A 13,011-nucleotide genomic window follows, 5' to 3' on the forward strand; every position below is an offset into this window, starting at 1 on the left:
CTTTTCTTTTCTTTTCTTTTCTTTTCTTTTCTTTATTTCTTTCTTTCTAAAAAAATTGTTATTTGAAAATATCTCATAAAATGTATTTTGATAATATTCACCTCCCACTTCTAAATCCTCTAAGACCTGGTAACCTCCACTTCTCTACGCCAACTCTATATCCTTTTTTTTTTTTTTTAAGCGTAAGTAATCTACCAATTTGAATTTGTACTAACCAAACCACTCCTTGGTGTGTGTAGGGCCACGCACTAGAGCATGGTTGACCTACTAGGAGCCATACTCCTTGGGGGAACAAGTATACTTATTGTCCCAGTTCAGGGTAGATTAGGAATTCACTAATAAAAATAGATACAAATTAAAGATACTTGATAGAAATAGCTATCACAGGCAAGGGAACTCTTATCTCTTTCTCTCATTTTCTTTCTTTTTTTCTTTCTCATTTTCTTTTTCCTTTACCCCTTTTATCAGATGAGCTCACTATTACTCAAGGTAGACTAAGCCTTCAGAGTGTTGGAACTGCAGAAGTAAACCAACATACTCAGCATAAGTTAGTTTAGTGTGTCAGAATTCTCACAAGTATACATTCCTCTGTAAGTCTGAACAATCCTTTAATCATTTTTTTTACCCTTTGTCAATAGGGAAGAAAGCACAATGGAGGGGTGCTTGGCAACTCTATGCAAGTTGGAAGAGTTTTCAGTGAAGATTCATGCCCTCAGACTCACGTTAGTAGGCTAAATACAGAGAACACGTCAGAGAGTAATTTGTGTGGAAAAGACTTGCTGCCACCACGTAAAGAAACGTCTACTGAAAAGAACATTTTTCAGTTGGACCAGTGTGTAAAATCTCCAGATGTTTCACAGAAAATGTGCACTATGGGAAAATCCACTGAATGCAGTGACTGTGGGAAAACCTTCCTTAACCACTTAGAACTTGAGGCACATAGTTCTTCTCATAGTGGAAAGAGTCAGTGTGGACAAGCTTTTACTCTTCCTGTAAGTCATAATGAGCATGTTGTAATTCCCCCTGAAAAAAAATACTATGAATGTAAGAAATGTGAAAAAGTCTTTACACATCCTATCTACCTTAATGTCCATATGCAAAGCCACACCGTGGAGAAACCCTACGACTGTAAGGAATGTGGGAAAGCCTTCGCTGAGCGCTCAAGTTTAATTGTGCATCTACGCCAGCACACTCGAGAGAAGTCTTATGAGTGCAAGGAATGTGGGAAAACCTTCATTCAACCCTCACGCCTTACAGAACATATGAGAAGTCACACAGGAGAGAAACCATATCAGTGTGACCAGTGTGGGAATGCCTTTGCATCTTCTTCTTACCTTACTACACATTTGAGAACTCATACCGGAGAGAAGCCCTTTGAGTGTAACATATGTGGGAAGGCATTTACACGTTCCTCTTACCTGCTAGGTCACATACGAACTCACACCGGAGAAAAGCCCTATGAATGTAAAGTATGCGGGAAAGCGTTCAGTGGTCGTTCTTGGCTTACGATACACTTACGAAAGCATACTGGAGAGAGGCCCTATCCGTGTACAGAGTGTGAGAAAGCCTTCACCAGCTTTGCTCAGCTGACTGAACATATAAAAACTCACACTGGTGAAAAGCCCTTTCGTTGTAAGGTATGTGCAAGGACCTTTAGAAATTCCTCATGCCTTAAGACCCACTTCCGAATTCACACTGGAATAAAACCATATAAATGTAATTACTGTGGGAAAGACTTCACTGCACGGTCAGGCCTTACTAAGCACGTACTAATTCACAATGGGGAGAAGCCCTATGAGTGTAAGGAATGCGGGAAAGCCTTCAGTACGTCCTCTGGCCTTGTTGAACATATAAGAATTCATACAGGAGAGAAGCCCTTTGAATGCTATCAGTGTGGGAAAGCTTTGGCTCATTCCTCATCTCTTGTTGGACATTTAAGAACTCACACTGGAGAGAAACCCTTTGAGTGTAAGCAGTGTGACAAAACATTTACGCGGTCTTCTTATCTTCGTATTCATATGCGAACTCACACTGGAGAGAAACCATATGAGTGTAAGGAGTGTGGGAAGACTTTCCCTGAGCGCTCATGCCTTACTAAACACATAAGAACACACACTGGTGAAAGGCCCTATGAATGTAAGGAGTGTGGGAAAGGCTTCATTAGTTTTGCTCAACTTACTGTACACATAAAAACTCACAGTTCTGAGAGACCTTTTCAGTGTAAGGTGTGCACAAAATCCTTTAGAAACTCCTCCTCCCTTGAGACCCACTTTCGAATTCACACTGGAGTAAAACCCTATAAATGCACTTACTGTGGGAAAGACTTCACTGCTCGTTCAGGCCTTACTATACACTTAAGAAATCACACTGGGGAGAAGTCCTATGCATGCCAAGAATGTGGAAAAGCCTTTAGCACTTCCTCAGGCCTTATTGCACACATAAGAAGTCACAAAGGAGAGAAACCCTTTGAATGTGACCACTGTGGGAAAGCCTTTGCTTCTTCCTCTTATCTTAATGTGCATTTGAAAATTCACACTGGAGAAAAGCCCTTTCAGTGTACAGTGTGTGGGAAAACATTTACATGTTCTTCCTACCTTCCTGTTCACATGCGAACTCACACTGGAGAGAAGCCTTTTCAGTGTATAATATGTGGAAAGTCATTTTTATGGTCCTCGTACCTTCGAGTTCACATGCGAATTCACACTGGAGAGAAACCCTATGTATGTCAGTACTGTGGAAAAGCCTTTACAGAGCACTCAGGCCTTAATAAGCATTTACGGAAACACACAGGAGAAAAACCGTATGAATATAAGGAATGCAGGGAATCCTTCACTGCTTCTGCTGATGCTAATCAACATGAGAATCCCCATTGGGGGGAAAGCCTTTGAATGTAAAGTATTCAGAAAATTGTTCTGGAAGCCCTTGATCCATCCTTTGCAATCAGAATTCAGTCTATAAAAGTCTTATAATAATCAATGTATGAAAGCATTCAATTGTCACTGCTGTAAAAGCAACTCATTCTGAGTTGAAGGCTATGGGAGAGATCAAAATCCCAAGATCGGTGAACTCTGTCAAGGTTTGTACTATAGGAGATGAAAATCTTTAGTGTTTCCATGTGTGTTGATGCAAGACATGTAGAAATGTCATAGTTTTTAAGTTTCTTAGTTCACTTGTAATCTCACAGTTGAGAAAAATCTTACTGAAGTTTGGGAAATAACTTTTTACCTTTGACTTTATGTGGTGGTTACAGACTGAACACAAACCACGTATGTGTAAAATAGGGGATTTGCTTCAGTGTCTTGAAGTTTTGGATGGCAACACATGGATTTCCTGGGTGCTTCTAGATGAACTTTGAATATTTCTATATTTGTGTATTTTTATGACTTCAATTATAAATTTCTAAATTTCATTATAGGTTTTCCTTTTTAAAATATTTCTGTTTGATGTGATTGAAAACTATTGTTTATACCTGGTGTCTAGTATATGTCCCATGCTGGCATTGTGAACTAATGAACACAGTCACTACTTATTTCGTTTGTTGTCACATGCACCCCTCTTCCCCTTTGTCTTTTTTTGAGTTACTTTCACTTTTTGACCTAGACGAGTATGAAAATCATGTAGTCTAGACTGATCGAGCTCATGGTAGTCCTGGCTCAGTCTCCTTAGTGTCGAGATGGCAGGTACAAGCTATCATACCTGACTCTAACTGTCTTAAAGTAATGTCACATAGTGTTTACGTACTTACATAAGACGATTTGGGTCTGACCAAGACAACCCCTTTCTTTGAGTTCCCAGTCTCTGGTAGCCGCTACCCTTTCTCTGGTTGGAGTTTAGCTTTTCTTTAGTCTCTACTTGTTAAGTCATGTAGTAACAAGTAGTATCTGTATTAACTATTCTTAGGTTTTTATTTTTATTTTTTTGTGCCAGGGTCTTGTCGCTCAAACTGACTCCCAAACTCCCAGCCTTTCTGCTTCAGGCATGTGCCATCATATCTAGCTGTTTATATGAGTTTAAGTTTATATGATGTCCTCAAGGTAGAGCTGTGTTGTGGCCAGTTAATTGTTTTAGGACATTTAATTATCCTTTGGTATGTCTATGGATACTTAGTTTCCATACCTTGACTGTTGGGAGTATTGCTGCCTTGAATGCTAGTGTCGCTGTCTCTTTTTAGTTAATGATCTTATGTCCTCAGATGCAGTCCCCAAAGTGGGTTTGTTACAGTAATGACACGTGTACTTTTAATTCAGTATGTCTGGACTATTCTGTAATGGCCATCAGTTCATATTCCCAATGATGTACCTAGTCTTTTTATTGCTTATCTTTTTACTTTTTTCTTTCTATGTGCCATTTTGAAATGTGAGATGGTTTCATAAGTTTTGATTTGCATTTTTCTAATCTATAAGCCATTTGTATGTCTTTGCTAAAATATTAATTTCAGTTATCAAGTTTGAAATCAATGTATATGTTTTGCTGTGAAGAAGTTACCTGAGTTGCTATGTTTTAGACATAGACCCACTGTAATATATATGATTTGCAGATATTTTTCCGTCTGTATACCTGCCATTTCAGATTTATTTTCTGCTCTGCTTTGTAAAATCTTCAGTTTGATGTTGCCCTAATTTTTTATATTTGCTTTTTATGCCCGTGCTTTTCACGTCAGCTCCAAAATTCTTTGCTGGTGTGTCAAGAAGCTTTCTTTTTGGAGTTCTATTGTGTCAACAATCTAAGATTTGATTTTCAGGGTTTTGTTTGTTGGAGGTGGTCTCATTATGTAATCTATAATAGCATAGAACTCACTGTGTGGACTAGGCTGATCTTAAACTTGCAGCAGTTTCTCCCCAGGCCTGCTGAGTGCAGAGATTTTCAGTATGAACCAACCTACCCAGCTTAACTGTATTTCTTTTACTGTTATTTAATTTTATTTCCTTTTTCCTTGACCTCTGAGTTACACACACATATACACACCATAGTTAGTGGTATAGTTTTGCTTGTGCATCCATTTTTGTCAGTTCCTTTTATTTGTTTAACAATCCTTTTTATGGTTTGATAGTTTTGTTGAAAATTTGGTTATAAGCATTTGTGTTTTGGTGCTAGAAATTGAACTTGTGGCCTCATGAATGCTAGGCACATACTCTACCCTCAAGCTATAGTTCTAAACCCATTTTTGAAATTATTTTGACTGTATAAGGGTTTTGTTTTGACTTTTTTCTTTCTTTTTTTCCTTTTCTTTTTCTTTTTTCTTTTCTTTTCTTTTCTTTTCTTTTCTTTTCTTTTCTTTTCTTTTCTTTTCTTTTCTTTTCTTTCTTTCTTTCTTTCTTTCTTTCTTTCTTTCTTTCTTTCTTTCTTTCTTTCTTTCTTTCTTTCTTTCTTTCTTTTTTTGGAGGTTGTTTCTCTGTGTTGCTTTGGCTGTCCTGGAACTCACTTTGTGTTCCAGACTGGCTTCAAACTCACAGAGATCTGCCTGACTCTCCCTCCTAAGTACTGGGATTAAAGACATCCACCATCCCTACCAGGCTTGTATAAGGTTTTTGAGGTAGGTGTAACTCTGGTTGGTCTGAAACTGACCAGGTTAGCCTCAGACTCACAGAGATCCACCTGTCTTTCTACCTTCCAGAGTGCTGGGATTAAAATTATGTGCCACTATGCCTAGCAATGATAAGTTTATATCTAAGCTATTTTGTTACGTTGTCTATATCAATATTGTACTGTTGGATTACTGCCTATGTAATGTATTTTTCTTTTGTAATTATTCCTTGAGAAAAGGTCTCCTGGAGCTTAGACTGGCTCTGAAATAACTAAATGGTCATGAGTGATCTTGGACTTTTGATCTCTTGCCTCTGCCTCCAGTGGTAGGATTCCAGGCACGCACCACTACACTCACCATTTTTGGTTTGGTTTTGGCGCAGTGCTTGGGTATCAAGTGCGTGCTAGGTGAATACTCTACCAACTGAGCTTCATCTCTAGCCTGTGACACACTGTTAAACCTAAAACTTTTGTTTTTATTTGAGTTTGGGCTAATTTGAAAGGTTTTGGTTTTTTATGACTTGGGAATTTTTTCCTAAGCCTGTCAAGAATGCCATTTGATTTGCTAATGTGATGGCAATAAATCTACAAAGCACTTTGGGTAGGATGGACATTTTAACAGTGTGCATGGGATACCCTGCCATTTGTTTATAGTCTTGTTCATAGTGGTTTAGATTTTCCCTGTTTAATTTTATTCTCATTTTATGCAGTTCAATAGGGTGTATAATATTTTTGCTTTTTAAATTTTGCTTTTAAATTTGTAGTATGTAAAGACACTTTGTGTTGATTTGAAAATCATTGAGCTTTTATGAGTTTCTTAAAAATTTTTTTCACAGAGTAATTTTCTATGTTGACACCCTGTCACCTGAAACAGATTTGTGTCCTTGGGTGAAAAATTTTTTTCTTTTTTCTTACCCTAATTGCTCCAGCTAGGCTTTTCCGGGTGTTTGCTGAATAGATGGAAAGGTGCGCCTGTCCTGGACAAGTCTGAGCTTTGTCACACTGAATGATAACTGTGCTTGTTTTCCCTGTGCTGCCATTATAGTTTCTGTCTAATTTATTGACTGTTGTCACCATCAGTTGATATCCTATGTTGTTACATGATTCTGTATATTTTCTGCAATACAGTTTTTCATTTTGTTCATTCAGTGTATCACATTTATTTATTTTGCATAAACCATCTTTGCATCCCACTGATAAACTCATTCTTGATCATGATTTGTGCGGTCCTTTTAAAAGTTACTTTGTGAAGTGACCAGGATATTGAAATTGTCTTAATAAATAATTTTTCATTATTTGTTTTTGAGACAGGGTCTTGTTGTGTAATTCAGGTTTGGATTAGAATTCACTGTGTATCGCAAACTGACCTCAAATTAATGATCCTCCTGCATTAGCCTCTCAAGTGGCTTCAGTAGTGGCGCACTGTGCCTGGCTGAGGATGTTTAGAAAATCATCTGTGCTTCCAGTAAGTGACTCGTTATTGTTAGGGCATAAATAGACTGAAAAAGAGGTAAGGGTGTCATGGTTGTAAAGGTGTGATCCCAGAAACAGAACACTAAGTATGGAGAGCAAATATTAGTGTCCATGTAGAGAGGAATAAATAGCACTATGATGAGAGTGTAAGGTGGCTTTAGTGCTCTTTTCAGTGCTAAAGTGATAATAACACTGAGTCTTAAAATCACTAAGGAAGTAGACTTGAGACCAAGTGGATCTAATAAATCTATACATAACATTCTAAGAGCCAGAGAATACTTTGTGTTTAATTTCACAGGGTATTTTATGAGAGATTTCACAAGCTTTACTTTTAAAATAATTCTTGGGCAGGATTGAGTTTCTTTAGGTTTTGAGGGACGGTCTCATTGTCTAGTCCAGACACCTCCAGCTGCAATTCTGGCTCAAAGATACAATACTGCATTATATTAATATAGTGAGAACTGGTACCAATTTTATTTACTGACTGTAGATGCAAACTAATGAATATATTCCTCACCTGACATAGTTCTTTTCTATTACATTTATGTATTTGGGATGGGGGTGGACAACATCGTGTGTGAAGATGAGAGGACAACTCAGGAACTGGTTTTCTCTGTTACCTTGTGGATCCTGGGAATTGAACTCAGGTATTTGGGCTTGGAGGTAAGCACTTCCTTTGCATGCTGAGCCAACTTGCTAGCCCACAACATTATCTTTTATATTTGATATGAAGACACCTAATGTCTTAGCAAATTAGAGAACACAGAGTTCCATAGGCCCTGGAGATAGATGCTTATATGTCTCTCAGAGAATGGTAAGTGGGTGGCAGGGACTTCTCTCTTGGAGTGTAACCAGGAAAATCCATCTTAGGCTTCACATTGTTCATTTGTCAGGAACTAAAACAGCCCACCTTACCAACACCTAACGTGTTAGCCAGTGTTCAGTGGACAGTGCATTATTGTTCCCTGTTGTCACAGAGGTGAATATGCTGTCTTGACACTACTGACAGAAAGTGTGCTCTCTTAAATGGTTATCTCTTTATTTCTCCTAAATCTTAGCCACTGGCAGCCACTGTTATCATTTACTGCTGTGACTTCAATTTATTTTTTAGATTCCAAGTGTGAGATAATGTAGACTTTTTTTTTTGAGACAGAGTATATCTGACTAGCCCTGGCAATCTTGGAACTCACTTTTTAGACCAGGCTGGCCTCTAACTCAGAGATCACCTGCCTCTGCTTCCCAAGTACTGGTATCAAAGGCATGCATCAGCACTACCCGGTTGTTTTGTTTTTGTGTGTATGTTTTGCCTGCATATGTTTCTATGCATCAGGTATGTACCTGCTGCCCAAAAGGTCAGAAGAAGGCATCAGGTTCTCTGGGACTGGAGTTACAGATGGTTATAAGCCTCCATGTGGCTGCTGGGAAGTGAACTTAGGTCCTCTGGAAGAGTAGCCAGTATAGTATAATTGAAGCCAGATAGTATAATTTTGAATTTTGTTTGAAGCTAGTATGCTTTGAAAATGAAATATTCCCTACAAGTCTATGTGTTTGTATGTGTAGTCTCCAGCTGATGCCACCGTTTTAGAAGGCTGTGGGTAGGGGTGGATCTTTGAAGGTTTTACCTGCCAACCATTTTGGTCCACCTCTCTACTTGTGATCTGCCAGTTCTCCCACAAGCTCCTGCTGCCACATAACCATTCCAGCTACCATCCCTTTCTTGTCATGATCGATTTTGCCCTCTGAATCCATGACTTCAAATCTTTCCTTAAACACTGCCAGGAATTTTTTTTTTTTCGAGACAGGGTTTCTCTGTGGCTTTGGAGCCTGTCCTGGAACTATCTCTTGTAGACCAGGCTGGTCTCGAACTCACAGAGATCCGCCTGCCTCTGCCTCCTGAGTGCTGGGATTAAAGGCGTGCGCCCCCACCGCCTGGCTCACTGCCAGGAATTTTGATAAGTGATACAGAACCCACATAGCTTAGCGTGTATGCGTGTGCATAAACACGTGTATTTGAAATAGGGTCTTATGTATTCCAGACTGTCCTCAAACTTGGACGTGGTCCAGGATGACCTTGAACTTTGAATCCTATCTCTGCCCCCAATGTACTGTGGTTCCTAAGGAGTGACTGAACCTGGACCTATTAGCATGCTAGGCAAGAACACTGCTTTCAGAGCTACATTGAAATACTCAGGTGTGTATAAGTGCACTTCCCTCATCTTCACATGCACCCCACAACCTCCATCTTCTCCTCTTTCATACTTTTAAAGGAATTTCTTTGATTCTGTGCATGAGAGAAAATGCAATATTGGTCACTTGATCTGGCTTATTTTGCTTACTATGCATTTTAGTTCCATCACTTTCCTACTAATTACCTAATTTTTTTTCTTTATGGCTAAAGAAAGCTCCAATCTGTGTACCCCCCCCCCATTTTCCCACTGTACATGTGTCTTCCCCATGTGTTTGGGTGCCCAAGGGGGTTAGCAGAGGGTACTGGATCTCCTGGAGCTGTAGTTATATGTTCTGAGACACCCAGTAATGGTGTTGGGAACCACTTTGGTCCCCTGGAAGAGCAATCTTAGCTGCTGATCCATCTCTCAGTCTCTTTCTTTCTTTCTTTCTTTCTTTCTTTCTTTCTTTCTTTCTTTCTTTCTTTCTTTCTTTTTCTTTCTTCCCTCCCTCCCTCCCTCCCTCCTTTCCTTCCTTCCTTTCTCTCTCTTGTTTTTTTCTGAGACATGGTTTCTCTGTGTAACAGCCCTAGCTATCCTGGAACTAGCTCTTCTGGACCAGGCTGACCTTGAACTCACAGAGATCTGCCTGCCTCTGCCTTCCGAGTGCTGGGATTAAAGGGATGCGCCACCACTGCCCGGCTCAGTCTACTTATTAATGAACACATAAGCTGACTTTTTAAGTTGGCTACTCTGAGTAGAGTTACTGTTAATGTGGGTATGCAGTCTTGCCTCCTTTGGTGTATACTCAGGAGTGAAATGGTACAGCTCAATCAACCATAGTTCTGCTTCCAGTTGTTTGGGCAGCCCCCATACTGATTTCCATTCTCATCAACAGTGTACAAGGGTTCTGGCTCATCTCGCCCACACTACATCTTGTTTTTTTGTTTTCTTGGACAAACCTTTCTGAAAGGGAGCATATGGAATCAGATGTGAAGTCTTTTTTTTCTCCCTGATAGTTAAGGATTTTGAACATATTTTCATGTATTTATTGACCATGTTTTATTTTGAGAAGTGATTGTTCAATTATTTTTGCTAATAATTCATTTAAAAAGATTGTTATGTGTCATATGTGTGTACCTGCATAAATTTATGGTCATCACATACATGCAGGTCCCCAAAGAAGCCAGAAGAGCACATTAAGATACCCTAGAGCTGTGTTCCAGGTTGCTGTGAGCTGCCTGATGTGGGTACTAGGGGTGGAACCAAGGTCTTCTGCAAGAGCAGGAAGCATTCTAATCTATATTGGCTAATATTTAATATAATACAGTGGTTTGGTGAAGGCCAGAGCCTGAGGCATTACAGGGTGTGTGTACTCTTGACTGTTTTCTCTAGTCCTGCCGTGAGGTCTGTAGTAGAGAAATCCACTCCTCAGCTCTGACAAAGGACAAGTCCTTTGAGTTCAGGAAAGCACACTGGAGTGCGATTCCTCATAGAGATGGTCTGCTTGAGCAACATGACAGTTTGAGTTCCGGGGCTTAGCTAGACAGGAGCAGTCTCCCAGCATTGCTCCTTTATACTGTGACTGATCCTGGATGCCAGTGTAGTCTGTTAATACGACTGACATTTGTAGGAGCCAATAACGGAGTCAATGAATAAAAACCCTCTAGGGAACTACTGACAGTTAGTGGTTGCTAGGAGAGAAGTTACTTTCCTCAGTAGTTACCCACCTGTAATTTGCCGTGCTTCAGTAATTAACCCCCTTCTGCGCTCATGAAAGCTACTCCATTTTAGTAGTTCTGGGGGCATTCATGTGCACTAGCACATACACAGAAATAAAACACTTAAAATCCAGTGGGTCACTAAAGAAAACAAAATAGGAGGAAAGAAGTTCAGTGCGACTGGGAGAGAGATGAAAGTAATGAGTGTGTGAAAATGCCCAAAATATATTATACATGTATAAGAGTGTCAGAGGGTGAGGCTGGAGAGAGTGCTCAATGTTAATCATGCAGAGGACCTGGATCCAGTTCCCAGCACCCACCTGGTACTCCACAATCACATGTAACTTCAGTTTCAGGTGATCCAGTGCCCCCCACCCTTCATCCCTCTTAACCTTCATAGGCACCAAGTATGTATCTGGTGCACATACATCCATACAAGCATGTGGTTGTTTGAATGAGAATGACACTTATAGACTCATATTTGAATGTTTGGTTCCTAGTTGATAGACCGCTCTTGGGAAGAATTAGGAGGTCTTGCAGAGCCCTCTGCTTTCTACCTGTGGATCAGATGCAAACTCTCACTTGTGCTCCAGTGCCGTGCCATGCTTGCCTGGTGCCATACTTCCCATTATGGTGCTCATAGACTCACCTCTGAAGCTGTAAGCAAACTCCCCCTTAAATGCTTTCTTTTGGATGTGTTGGTCATGGTGTCTCCTTACAGCAATAGAACAGTAACTAAGACAAAGTTTTTGTGATCACTCTTACGCAGATCTACAATGAAAAAGCGCAAGTGGAACAAAAAGAAATACAAACTAGGAAGAAAAAGAGCGCCAGGAAATTTTATGTTGGAGTCAAATCTTGTGCTCAAAGAGAAAGGCCCAATGTGAAATGGAGTAAAGGGAGTGATGCCCTTGAGGCTAGCCTCCACCCAACCAGATTTCCAGTTTGTAAACAGAAAATACCTAAGGAATCTTCTGTGTAGCAAAAAAAAGTTTATTCAACAAAATAAAGTATCAACAAATCAAAGCTTTTGTAAATGTAATCCAAGGAAGGGGTCAGGGTTCCCAGCCCAGTCAAACAGAATTTGGCAGCACCAACCATGTGGTCCTGGATTTAGAGTCAAGAGGATGCAGGAGTTAAAGGGTTGTGGAACCTTCCTTTGTGGTTAAAGCCGTGGAGGCCCAAAGAGGCCATTGTGTGAAACTGTGAATCCTGGATTATGTTAGAGACCCCAAGGTTTTGGAGATTCCAGAGCCATAGAATACCTGTCGAGACCTGCACCGAGTGGAACCAGCTCCAGAGAGGTGTGATCTATCACGCCCTTTGTCACAGGACATCAAGCTATGGCATTTGAGTTTGCCCCGCCAGGTTTCAGTCTTGCTTTGACTATTACTTCCCCACTATGCCCCCTTTCCTCCCTTTGGAATGATAATGTAGTCTATGCTGTATGGTGGAAGTAATTAATGTGCTTCGTGATTTTGCAGGGGGTTGCAGTTAAGAGATAGCCTTGAGACTATAAGAATCTATGGGGATTTTTGAAAGTGGATTTTGCATTATGAAATGGCTACAAGTTTTTGGGGGCTAGGGAGTGGAATGTGGTTTGAATGAAAATGGCCACCATAGGCTCATACATTTGAGTACTTGGTTCCTTAGTTGGTGGAACTGTTTGGGGAAAGATCAGGGGGTGTGGCCTTGTTGGAGGAGGTGTCTCACTTGGAAGTGGGCTTTGAGATTTCTAAATCCCATGCCAGGCTCAGTCTTTCTGCCTCGTAGTAGTAGTCTGACTATGTAAGCTTTCAGCTACTATTCAGTGTCTTGCCTCCTGCCTACCACCGTGCTCCCTGCCATGATGGTTATATATCCACCGTGGAAACTGTAAGCAAAGCCAGAATTAAATGCTATTCTTTAAAAGTTGCCTTTGTCGTGGTGTTTCTTTACAGCAATAGAAAAGTAACTTAAGATAAAACAGTCATAGACTTTGCTTATTTATTTTTGAGACGGTCTGGCCTGGAACTCATGATGTAGACCAGGCTGGTCTTAAATTCAGAGATCTGCCTGACTCTGCTTCTGGGATTAACTAAATCTTTTAAAAATCTCTCTCTCAAAAACAAAACAAAACAAACAAAAAA

At 40.1% G+C, this 13,011-nt stretch overlaps 1 protein-coding gene across 6 annotated transcripts in view; it reads left to right on the plus strand.

The window, feature by feature from the left end:
- The window catches only part of LOC142846344 (uncharacterized), a 34,878-nt gene extending 22,105 nt beyond the window's left edge, over positions 1–12,773 (plus strand). For 5 of the 6 annotated variants that reach the window (XM_075966719.1, XM_075966721.1, XM_075966720.1 and 2 more), the window contains one exon: positions 639–6,671. In XM_075966719.1, the coding sequence (XP_075822834.1) occupies positions 639–2,888 (2,250 nt within the window). In that variant the 3' untranslated portion in view covers positions 2,889–6,671. Of the gene's footprint in view, positions 1–638; positions 6,672–11,382; positions 11,542–11,651 lie in introns of those variants that run through there. The other variant, XM_075966723.1, reaches the window with a different exon arrangement.
- The last annotated feature ends 238 nt before the right edge of the window (positions 12,774–13,011 follow it).

This window comes from Microtus pennsylvanicus, chromosome 3, assembly GCF_037038515.1.
Source record: "Microtus pennsylvanicus isolate mMicPen1 chromosome 3, mMicPen1.hap1, whole genome shotgun sequence".
NCBI lineage: Eukaryota > Metazoa > Chordata > Mammalia > Rodentia > Cricetidae > Microtus > Microtus pennsylvanicus.